The sequence below is a fragment of the Penaeus chinensis genome, chromosome 33 (assembly GCF_019202785.1).
Source record: "Penaeus chinensis breed Huanghai No. 1 chromosome 33, ASM1920278v2, whole genome shotgun sequence".
In the NCBI taxonomy this organism is placed as follows: domain Eukaryota; kingdom Metazoa; phylum Arthropoda; class Malacostraca; order Decapoda; family Penaeidae; genus Penaeus; species Penaeus chinensis.
The window spans coordinates 31,414,823-31,427,525 of record NC_061851.1 but is presented as its reverse complement, the minus strand read 5'-3'; the positions used below and the strand labels follow the sequence as shown (position 1 = coordinate 31,427,525).

Below are 12,703 nucleotides of genomic sequence, written 5' to 3'. Positions count from 1 at the left end.
TTTCTCTATTTCTTTACATGTTTATTTGATTATTGATTGGTTTGCTTTGTTTATTTTTTTTATTTTTCTTTATGGATGTTTTTATCTGTTCATTTTCTTTGTTACCGTTTTATATATTTTAAAAGAGATAAGAAACACTTGAATATAAGGAAGAGAGAAGCGCTAGAAAAGAGTATTAAGAAAACTCACTCTTTGAAGCAACTTAAAACTTGGTATAAAGAAAAGACAAAAAAAAAAAAAAAAAAAAAAAAAAAAAACATAAAAAAAAACCAGCTAAAGTGTGTTTGCTCTTGAACCCACCTTGAACTGAGGTTTGATGTGTGCGCTATCTGTTCAACTTTTTTATGGGTTGTTCATGATTGTATCTTTGGGTTATCCTCCCCCACTCCCCCTCCCCAATACCCCCTACCCCCAGTTCCCCCTCCCCCCTTTTTGCTGAGACGTGCTCCCGTCTCACAAGGTCTGTCTGGTGCTGATGTGGGTGTTTTATGGGCCGACTGTCTGAATGGGTTACATTAATAGCGGTTTTAATGATGGCATAAACTACTACCATATGTCTAGTTTTGTCACTCCTTTTAGGTTTTATTGGATGTGGAGAGCTTGATATCAAATTTGTATATGTAATTGGCGGCTGGCTTTGAAATGAAAGACACTAATATATGCAAAAGCCTTATTTATTTACATAAAGCAGAATGGAAAACATCTTATTTACAAAGTATGAACACAGAAGGATGATATGTATATTTGTATTCTTAAATTACGTATATTCCATAAACTGTCTTACAATCTCAGATACAAATCTCTTTTGTATAAAAAAACTCATCGTAATAATATATTTCAATACATCGTAAAAAAAATCTAAAAACTGTACACATTTCCTTATAAAATACAATGGCAACAGAGCTCACAGGATTCCAACGCAGTCATGTCTCGTTCCTGCAATGCTTGCAATCTTTCTCATGCGAACGCTAATCAGCACTGAGAGGAAGAGAACATCAATGACCTTGCATTACCAATCATATTTGTCTTGAGTAAAAAGAAAAGGTTCCTCGCCCCTAGCAGTCGTCAATGTCCGTGCAGATGAAATTCGAGGACGAGTGCGCGAGGAAGAGGTTGAGGGTGTCATCGCCCTCGGCAAAGGTGGACGTCAGGTGGTCCAGCTCCTCCTCGAAGGGCTCGTCTCCCAGGAGGCTGCCGAGCTCGACGGGCGCCGCCAGGACGCTCTCGCAGTCCGAACTCGAGCCGCAGCCGGAGATGCCACTCGACGACGCGATGGAGAACGAAGGGGATGAGTCCCCGATCGGCACCGGCACTGGCACGGGCGCGGGGAACGCGACGCTATCCAGAGGACTCGGGGGAGAAGAGCCGTCGCTCGAGAACGCGGAGTCTCGACTCGAAGACTCGCTGAGGTGTCTCCCGCTCCTCGGGAACTCGAGGAGGACGTCGTTCCTCACCACAGGGCTATCCAGGTCCTGGAAGGCGACGTTCACCGACACGGACTCACTCGTGTGGAAGATCGTGGCCGGGTCGGTGTAGGTCACGTGATGGAGCGTGGTCGGCGTGGCTCCGGCGAGCGGCTCCGGCGTGTCGTTGCCGGGGATGGCGGCGGGGACGTGCGAGAAGTCCGCGCCGTAAGGGGTGAATGCCAGAAGGGGCTGGTTGAGCGTCATCAGGGGGATGACGGGCTCCAGACGCGGCAGTTTGTGGGGTCTAGTAGTGATGGAGTCGACTCTCGGCCTCTTCACTGTCATTGACATCATGAGAGGCTCGGTGTTGATCGTTCTGCCTACTCTGTGGGGCGGAGTCTGCAACGCCACGTTCTTTAGAGTAATATATGCACCGTTGCTCGTGGCAATACTTGCCGTCTTGCACTCTCTCGGTTTGTTCTTCGGCTTGCTCGGTCTTTTAGTCGTCGATTTAGTCGCTATCGTGTGCTTGCTCTTACTTCCATCCGCTCTCGCGTGCGACTGTTGGCTTTTTGGTTTTGGTACTTTGTTGTTATTTTTACTGTTGCTAATCGTTTTGCTATTTTTTCCTGACGGAGTGGCCGACGTCTTGGGTTCCGGACTCTTCATCACGGGCCGGACGCAGTGCTCGGGGCGGGCCATGTGGGCGTTCTCCAGGCACCAGAGCTCCCTCACGCCGTCGATGTCGGTGGGGTTGTAATCGTCGTCTAAGACACCCGCCAGGGCGTCGATGTAATTAACGGCTAGTCTGAGGATGGTGATCTTGGTGAGCTTCTCAGCATCCGCCCCGGGGAGGTCGGGAATCGCCTTCTGAAGTGTCACGAAAGCATCATTTATCTCCTTCATCCTGTTCCTCTCACGGGCGTTGGCTGTCTTACGTCGGTATTTGCTGAGTGGCGGAGGTTTCTGCTTCTCCTTGGGTTCTTTCCTCTTGGACGTGGCTCGGTTCTTCTCCGATTCTATCCGTTTGATGATGGACTTGGTTCTAAGGGCGTACTTGCCCCCGTTCACGGCGTCGGCGTTCATCTTCGCGGGGCAACGAGTTGCGAGTCGGTTGTGATGGATACGTTCTAGTCACAAGGACGAATTGATCAAATGGGAATCCGCTGCCGATGGAGATTCACGCAAAAACATTACCTCTCGGCGATCCTCACGCGATATATTGCCCGGTGAACACGCCTCGCATTCGATAAGCCTCCCGCACTCTGACGTAGGCGACGACGGAGGTCAGAAGGTGCTCAGAGTCAAGAAGACAGGAAGGCAGGCAGGCAAAGGGGTAGGGGAGGAGGGGAGTTGGTGTGTGAGGATCGAACAGTGGACTCTCGACAGAGTAGAGATGTTTACACACGGGTGTTTGTCCAGGCTACCGACGAGACCCAGACCTCGCACCTTCTTCCTACAGGTATTCTGACGTCACACCCTCGGAACAGGTACAAATGACTCCCTGGATTTATGATTCACTCTTGCTGTGAGGAAAGTTTTCAATCTAACTCTTGGATTTCTGCACAGTCACCTTTTTATTATGTTACTCCTATTGTTTTCTTTATACTCAGTGAATACTTCGGAAAAAAAAAAAAATTACCCAGAAAACTCCAAGGCGTTATTTATCACTGTGACATTTCATCAGTATTCACGACAAAAGACTATTCTACACGTAATTCGGTTTCTTAAAATATCACTGGTTCTTCGTTCTATAGCTCTCACAGACACAAAGTACAGGGTAAATCCTTCACAATGAATCACTGGTAACGTTGTACAGAATACCTCATGCACATATTCATAGGGATAATATTTTCTGTCGGTATAATGTCACTATGAATAATATACACCCTCATACATATGGATGTCACAGGCTCAAGACAACAATAAACTCAGTAAATCCCTCCTCGACAGTACTGTAAATATTTGTTATATACCTATGAGTTACGTGGCTCTAGTAGGCAAGGGAGATGAGGTCTGGTGAGGGTGTGGCATTCCACAACAACAAAAGGCCAGAGGAGGGGGTGTGTGAATCTGTATGAGGGAGCGACGGAGGGAGGGTGTGTGCTGTAGTAGGTCTTAGGCCGCAGGCACAATTTCACTCGTGTATTTGCCTTTCATTATCCAACGTGGCGGCCCTAAAGTAATTGTGTGGCAGTCTTACCAGGATCACAATTACACTTCTTTCTTAGGTGGAGGCTGTCGCTCGCAGGGTCAGACACGTTGTTACCCAACCTCGTATTATTTGCTCCTGAGATTGGTACTGCGGATTAAAGGTACCTATTAAGGTGTCGTTAGTTTGAGTCTTACAGGTAACGCTAATAACTAAATAGTAATTACGCCCGATAAGGTCAAGTAAGTCGCCACCTCTTGCTCTCGAACTAAATATCCTCGTGATTTATTGGACTTAAGCGACGACCCACGCGGCTCTTCTCGGCGGTCTTGTTTGCCTCGGGTTCTTGTCGAGAAGGAACGTCTTATCAGCTTGTTCGTAAGTCGTCGATAAGAAGTACTCACTTCGAGACAGACAGCCGAAATGTTTTTATTCCTCTCTTGGTCTCTGCGTTTCTGATTTTTTTTCTCTCTTCACTGACAGGGATATTTGAAAGCACAAGTGACTTTGTCTGACAGTGCTTCCTGGCTTGAGTGGCGTCGACGTCAGTGTGGGTATGTTAGCTGTGAACAGCAGGCAAGAAGTTTATCAGTTGTTTCCACCGAGAATGAAATATTCCCTTAAACTTTGTTTGTTGTGATTTTCCTTGGGTCGAACTTCTTTCCGCTGCTTTTAATAAACGCCGCTCCGATTTCAAATAATCTCTTCTTCTCCTTTTCTTCTTGTTCTACGCCCCTCCGACGTAAATTCCGTCCCTGAGCCGACGATGGCCCAGCAAGGCACCTGACGCGCAGACGGGTGTTGTGATGGGAAGTCGTGGGCTCTTACGCTAATGGAGGCGGGTAGGCGGGATGCCAGGGAGGGCGTGGGGGCGGACGGGGGCGAATGGGGAGAAGGGAGGGGGTGGAAGGGCACAGCGGGGCGTGGATGCCCTGGCTACATCACCTGGGAGTCCTGCTGGGAGGTCCTGCTGCCTCACGCGCCGCCACACACTCCCGCGGATCCTTACAAGCCGAGACTTGAAACCTTTGGGTGATTTGGGGATTGTCTTCCGGAGCTCCGTCTCGCTCGCTGCCTCGGCTCGCGCTTTTGGTCTTTCTTTTTTAAACGGCCGAATATTACTTTCTCTTTAGCTATACATCTGCTGGAAATATTCTTTTTCAAGCTACAAAACTCTCATCTTTCCCTACAACGGGAAACAAAATCATTAACCAGACAGAAAATGGACTTCTCGGTCTCTGTGCTTGGCAACACTGGAACTAGCAGAAGGTGCCTGGCTTCGTCTCCGCGAGTCACTGATTTGATTAACAGTTCACCTTTGGGATTCTGGCTTAGCGGGACGGCTTAACGACCTTCGATAAATGGCTCTCGCGGTATTGTTCACGGGAGATTACGAATCTGTAAGGGGTAATTGAGCGCTAGTTGAGCTCCGGTTCTTCCCTCTCTTACGCGATTTTCTGTCTGAATCGATTGCCTGCTCCTATGTGCACTGCGAGTTCATTCAAGAACATTGAACGTTGTTAAGAACTGCGGTATTCGTATATATATTTTTTTGGGGGGGACTTATTTTCTTCCGTTTTGTCTTTTCCCTCTTTCTTTTTCAAAATCACTGCGAATATTTCCAGATTTTTAGGTTTACTTCATTTCCTCAACAGTAATGAGCGTAGAGAGAAGATGGATTCGTCGACGAAATACACATTAAATATTCAACAGGAATGAGCCACGTGGCAGAGACGGTATGTCTGTAATCCTCAAAACGCTTTGTCTCTTCTCAGTAGGTGCTTCTCGGCGCGTCTATTCCTTCTCTTCTTTTTCTTCTCTCTTTTCTTTCTTCTCTTCTCTCCGTCTCTCTCTCTCTTCTCGTCACACGCCTCTCTTCCTCGTCTTGAGTCTTCAGATCCTGTGGCTAACTCACTCTCTCCTTCTCTAGCTTCGTCTGGTTGAGCGCCTCTCTATCTCTCTCTCTCTCTCTCTCTCTCTCTCTCTCCTTCTTCTTCTCTCTCTCTTCTCTCTCGTCCTCTCTCTCTTCTCTCTTCTCTCTTCTCTCTCGTTCTCTCTCTCTCTCCTCTGCTGGCGGCGTCTGGCTGAGCTCCAAACCGTGGGCGACCGAACCTGAAACGAGAGCAGGGAGAACGTCAAACAGCTTGCCCTTGGAAGTCGCCTCGCGAGGGCGCCTAAAAACAGCGATCCTCACACTTGCTTCTGAGATTTGGTGGTTTGGTTAAGTGGGGAATTGGAGGAGGAGGGGGGGGGGGTATGGGGCAGGTGGGGAAGGGGGGAAGGGGGGGAAGTATGGGATAAGTGGGGAGTAGGGGGGAGGGGATATGGGACAGGTTGGGAGAGGAGATGGGGGTATGGTACAGGGGAGGAAGGAGGGGGAGGTATGGGACGGGGAGAAGGAGAGAGGGAAATGGGACAGGTGGGGAGGGGGAGGGGAGGTATGGGACAGGGGAGGAAGGAGGGGGAGGTATGGGACGGGGAGTAGGAGAGAGGGGAATGGGACAGTTGGGGAGGGGGAGGGGAGGTATGGGACAGGAGGGGAGGGGGAGGGGGAGACTAGATATAGGATAGGTGGGGAGGGAAAGGAACAGGTGGATTGGAGGAAGGGGAAGTATGGAACAGGTGTGGGGGGGCATGTGGGGAGGGGGAAGAGGGTATGGAACAAGTAGGGAAGGGGAGGGGGTAGGCATGGAACAGTTTTGAAGGGAGATGAGAGGGAGGTATGGAATAGGTGGAGAGTAGGGGAATATGGGACAGGTGGAGAGGGAGAGGGGGGGGGGGTATGTGACAGGTGGAGAGGGGGGGGGGGACATGTGACAGGTGGAGAGGGGGGATATATGACACATAGGGAGGGGGATATATAGATGAAGAATAATTTAAAAAATAATAGTTTTACCTGATTTTATATTTTTTATGAATGGAATAAAGAGAAAATAAAATGGCTGACGTCGACATGTTTCTCTATGTCCTTGTTCGTATGTTCATATATCTGATTATTTATTATCTTTTTGTCTTTTCTCTAAACTACTCTTTTCCTATTATCGTATCTACATTTTCTACGCGATTATGACTGATATAGTGATATAATGCTCTGATTAAACTGTAGCGCATATAATGGGTAATACTATAACCACAATATATGATAATTTGAATCTGCTATACGTAGTCATATATGTAGTCTCGCAAAAAAATAAGTAATTCTACTACCTTTGCAGGAAAATATACTCAACCGTAGACGTCATTAAGTTTTATATGTACTAAAAAAATATGCCGTTAAATTTCATGGCTAAATAAAAAAAAGCAAAAAAAAAAAAAAAAAAAAAGGGAATAGCGTTTAAGGATTATCGAAGGTGTCAAATAATTCAGTCTCTCTCCTATTAGCTCTGAATATAATAGTGCCCCCTTGCAACCCCGAGACAATATTTTAGAAAACGTGACCCACTTAGTAACACAGCCCCCAATTTTGCAGTATCTTTGCTCGGGGCTTTATTAATTACGCAATTCATTAGTAAGTTCTCTCTTCGTTCCCCGTGACCTTTTTAAGTTTAAATATTCGAAAACTGTTATTTTCATTACATGATCTGATGGGTATTTCAAGAATGTTCAAGAATTATTCCGCATTGCAAAATTGAGAAATTGAATATTTTGTATCTACAAGAACATTCTGATGTTTATTTGCGGTGTATGTGTGTGTGTGTGTGTGTGTGTGTGTGTGTGTGTGTGTGTGTGTGTGTGTGTGTGTGTGTGTGTGTGTGTGTTGTGTGTGTGTGCGCGCGTGTGTGTGTTTGTGTGTGTGTGCGTGTGTGTGTACACGCGTCCGTGCGTGCTTGCATTCGTACGGGTGTGTATGTGTGTGTACGTCCGTATTCGTTTGCGTGTGCGTATTCTTGTGCGCGTGTGTTTATGCTTGTTTGTTTCTGTGTGTGTGTGCGTGTTTATACATGCGTCTGCGTGCGAGCGTGCGTGTATGTTCCGTGATTTATGCTTCAAAATTTTATACCGAAACTCGACTCTCCTTTAACACAGTTTTAAACTGAGGGAATTGATTTCTTCATAAATCATTGAACTTTATCTGCGTGATGATCTTTATCTCGAGCATCGGTTGAAGCAGCGGGCGTTGCCAGTACTAACTTGATTTATTCCCTGGCGACCTGTTTTTGCGCACCAAAGTGTATGTGGTCGTCCCCGAGAGTTTTGTCCCAACGCCGGAAGCTGCGGCCTGTAACTGCCCTTCAAATGGCTTCTTGATTTTATCTGAAGGGGGATTTTTGCCCTTTGATGGTATATTGTAATTGGTGTATTCGTGTTGTACATATGCCCAAAATGATTTTTTTTTTCTAATAAGGTAAATGGATGTGCAGATACACAGACACAGGTACAAGGAGACAGACTGACAGAGACAGAGACAGACACAGACACAGACACACACACACACACACACACATATACACAACCATGCATATCAATTTATGTGTATCTAGCATTTCAAGGAAAAGTTACCACTGTCATTATGAATTTCTTTCTAATCATGTGTTATCGTTATAATTTCAAGTGATTTTCTTATTCTGTATTATTGCGTGTCTGTTTATCAGACATTATCCAATTATTTCTTCCTTTCTGTCTGCCAACCCTGTTAATCCAAAGACTTAAATTCACAGTTCTGTTATATCTTTAACGCCTTATCCACTTTTTATCTTATTTTTTTTTTTTTTTTTATTTACACCCTCTAGTTATTATCCACCTCTGTCTGTACTTACGTTTCTTCATCCACCTTCTATTTCTTCAACTACCTCCTACTCCCTTATCCTTACACTCACTTCCACTAGTTCTACCGCTACTTAAACTTCTACTTCTACCACTACCCCTATCTCCACTTCCACCTCCACCTCCTCTTCCCGTCCCTACCATCTGAGACTGTCATGTGCCTGCCTCATAAGGACTGTTTGGATCGCCTCCAGTCTTGGGTCGAGGGGTGTTGCCATCGCGAGGTCTGAGAGTATCTTCCTCCTCCTCCTCCTCCTCCTCCTCCTCCTCCTCCTCCTCCTCCTCCTCTCCTCCTTCTTCTGCCGCCAGTCCGTCGTCTGTCTCTTTCTCCACTCTTTTAGTAAAACCTCACCTTTCATTACTTTTTTTCTTTTGTTATCATCTTACTTTCTTTTTAGCCTTTTTTTCTCATCTCATTCCGCCACCTTCACTTTTTTTTCTTTTTTTTTTCGTTTAAGATTCCCAAAAGATTTTGTTATTTACGGGTCTAACATTAAATGTATCAGATGTTTTGTGAGATATGCTAAGGGCAGATGGAGACAATATCTTTTATTCTTTCTTTCTTTTTAATATATCGCGGTTTTCTTATCTTTTCTTTTTCATTCCACACCATGCCTCGAAGCTTTACACAGCCGCAAAATTCAGGTCTAGTGCATATATCATCTTCATCGACTTCTGGTGAATTTAAAATCCGTTTGTTTCGGTAAGCTAATTTACGTTCTTCAGCCAAGCATTATACTCTAGACTGAATGAAGGAGCTAGTAAAGACGCACTGAGGTAACAGATTTATCAATGGCTGCGTGAAAGGTTAGTGTTAATTGAGACTTTGGTTACAAGGAAAGGCGATGTTTTTAATCTAACGTGTAGTTTTTTTTTGTTTTTTTTTTTTGCGTCTGTCAGGTACGTTTGAATTCTGGGAAATTGGTTCTCTCCTAATTGTTAATTGGATGTTTTATACGTTTTTCCTTTCCTTGATATCGATTTACTGACACTTGGTATGTTATCCAGAATTGTGAAAGTAAAAATCTATGGTATTTCACTATACAGTATGAGAAAGGTGACATTATATGATGAAATTCCTCTTTTACAGAAGAAAGAACAAAGCATACCATACGATCACACACACACACACACACACACACACACACAATCACACACACACACACACACACACACATACACACACACACACACACACACACACACACACACACACACACACACACACACACACACACTCACACACACTCACACACACTCACACACACACAAACACACGCAGAAATCTCCCATTGGATCTGGATGACTATCTGGCGCCGCGTTGAAATCTCCCTCTGAGTCTGAAAGTTATCATCGCGCATACAAGACGAGACACGTGACGGAATGGCAGTCTCCTTGTTATTTCTCTCCAGTCCCCCCTCCCTCCCCACTCCCTTGCAACGCTACAACGGATCGACCCTAACGTCAGCTCCTGTTGTTGCTGATGTTGCTGCCATTCATTAAAATTCCCGAACGTAATCAAAATTCCGCGTGAGGCCAGTGCAATCCGAAACGCTGCCGTCGCCACGCTCAGCTGATCTTCTCACCGTTACTCGAAGTGTTGGTACCTTCCAAGGCCGTTCACGGAGCTCTAATAACGTGCCATATAAGGTCAGTCGGTGACACACCAATGCACGCGGGAAGTCAGGATAAAACCACTCACTTTTTTTTTTTTTTTTTTTTTTTTTTACTTTCTTCCTCTTCTCTTACATCCTCCCCTTCTCTCCTACCCCCTTCCCCCCCACCTCCACCAACACCAGCCAATCTTCCCACTCCTTCCCCTCCTCCTCCCCCCCTACCCTTGGCAAGCAGCGCACGGATATTTATTGCTGGCCAAGCGAAGAAAAGACGACGGGACCAGATCGTGTTATGAATGACAAAATCTTGGCTCGTAGCTCCTTGAAGCCTTAAAAAAGCGCACGCGATCTTCTTTCCTCTCGACTTAAACTAGTCAGCATGAGGCAGAGCACCTTTATTAATGATCTTGTGAAAGAAAAATGTGAAAAAGTGCATACACGGCTCCAGAAAGACCGAAGAACAAACAGCTGCACAAGGCTATCAAACCGCTAGATAAAAAGGCCCGTCTGCTGACTCCTAATACATTATGCCATATAAGGACGCCTTTTACCCGCTTTCACCCCGGGCCAGCGGCTCTGCATCTACACGCAGACATTTATTGGTTTATTGTCACCTGCCTTTAAATCGCACTTGGGATATGATCTGATATCATATGTTATACAATTTACTATTGGAAAATTATGATCATACTGATTATTCATATGTTTTGATTATTTATTTCTCTCTCTTTCTCTCTGTACTCAAATTATCTGCTTCTTCGTTTTACTTTCGCTTTCAGTTGTTATTTTCACTTTGGTAAAGATTAATAATTAGTATGTAGTTCTTAACAGAGACGGTTAGGTAATGCTAATCATTATAGTGAGCGCCCCTTGTGTTGATTCTGATACGCAGCAAAGTCACCTTAGATTGGTAGAAAATATGGCCTCGATATTTTATGGTCATCACCTCCGACTGATTCATAATTGATGATCGTTAATAAGAAACTTCAACACACATATACATGTTTTATAAAGATTGCATTAATTTCCAGTTTCTAACTATATGCTCTCTCTCTCTCTCTCTCTCTCTCTCTATATATATATATATATATATCTACGATAGATACATAGATAGATGGATAGATAGATAGATAAATATATATGTATATACATATATACACAGATAATTACAGATATGTGTGTATATATATATATATATATATAACTATAACAATATATACATATATATATATACATATATATATATATATATATATATATATATATATATAAATATGTATATATATAAATATGTATATATAAACATATATATATATATATATACATACTATATATATATATATATATATATATATATATATATATATATATATATACACAGTTAAATACATATATATATATAATTATATATATACAGTTAAATATATATATATATATATATATATATATATATATATATATATATATATATATATATATATACACCAATATTTATATATATATATATATATATATATATATATATATATATATATATATTCATATATATTTATATATACATATGAATACATACACACACACACACACTCACACACACACACACACACACACACACACACACACACACACACACACATATATATATATATATATATATATATATATATATATCTTTCACTTATAAAATAATCAAATATTAAAACAAAATTCTTACCTTTACAGTGCTCTTCCAGTTTCGTGAAGGGAATTCACCAAGTCACTCTCCTAAAGCACCCTGTTTGAGCATGAGCAACCAATGCCTGTAACAGACAAATCGGGCTTGGAAGGTGTCACGCTTAAAAGATCACACTCTGCCCTTCATTCAGCAAGTAGAGTAAGTCACAAACAATGAAGTTCACGGGCAGTCACACCTCTTCCACAAGTCACACTGGAGGGAACCCGGGAGTCCTATTCACCACAAGAGTCCAAGGGAAGTCCGTGAGGTGCGCGTGCTCACGGGGGATGGGTGAGTCGGTCACCCTCGCACCAAGGAGTTCGGATGTACACTGGACCAACGTTGGACTGCGTCTACCCGTGGCACTGTTTATGGTGACCCGCGACGTCCATCCGAGCGCATGAGGTGTTTGTTGACTTTCACCGTTTTCGTCGCGTGCAAAGGCAGGCTTGAATGGCTAGGGTTCTGTCTGTCTGGATGCTGGGCTAAGTCCATTCAAGTGGATCTCGTCGACGGCGCAGAAGAGGTCCGCCAGTTCCTTGCGACCTCTTCCACTTCACACAGACAACTGCCCAACTATCGTCTTCATCCCTCATTCGGCCGAAAACGCCCAACAAATATTACCGATGCGGGATGCCTTTTGGCGGACGCTAAACTTCGCGAGCCAAATTCTTCCAGACGGTAATACGCACCTGCTTATCACTTACCTTTACTCCCTCGCCTCCTTTCGGCCACCACGACTGACATCTACCACAACCTGGCAAAATAATCCGAAATTAAGCATAAATAACGCAAGTGTTCAAAAGGCTACCAAAAAAGGACGGGTGGAGTCAGATAGTGGTTGAGGAGACACCAGGGCGCGCTGCCCTAGCCCCGGGTGACGCAAGGTGTGGGCCGGTCCGCGCTCATATAATTATCATACGATTCTTAAATGATTATCGAACTATTCTGAAGCTAAATCAAAGGCATCCCGGGAGTTGATTGCAAAAGGAATAACAAGGACTGATGGATTCAACTGCCAAGAGTAAAGGCGAGTGTTTTACTTTTTTGT

The 12,703-nt window shown here is 44.1% G+C and overlaps 1 protein-coding gene across 1 annotated transcript; it reads right to left on the bottom strand.

Moving 5' to 3' along the window:
• Window positions 1-656: 656 nt before the first annotated feature.
• Window positions 657-12,199, bottom strand: LOC125043386. The gene is made up of 2 exons (XM_047639482.1): window positions 11,653-12,199; window positions 657-5,670 (listed from the first exon to the last, which is right to left on the bottom strand). Exon 2 carries the CDS (start codon window positions 2,490-2,492, stop codon window positions 1,056-1,058), a length of 1,437 nt encoding a protein of 478 aa, XP_047495438.1. The 5' UTR covers window positions 2,493-5,670; window positions 11,653-12,199; the 3' UTR covers window positions 657-1,055.
• Window positions 12,200-12,703: the final 504 nt, after the last annotated feature.

What these genes read in the sequence shown, in the direction of transcription:
- LOC125043386 (XM_047639482.1), bottom strand. Translation starts at nt 2,492, where the DNA reads ATGAACGCCGACGCCGTGAACGGGGGCAAGTACGCCCTTAGAACCAAG.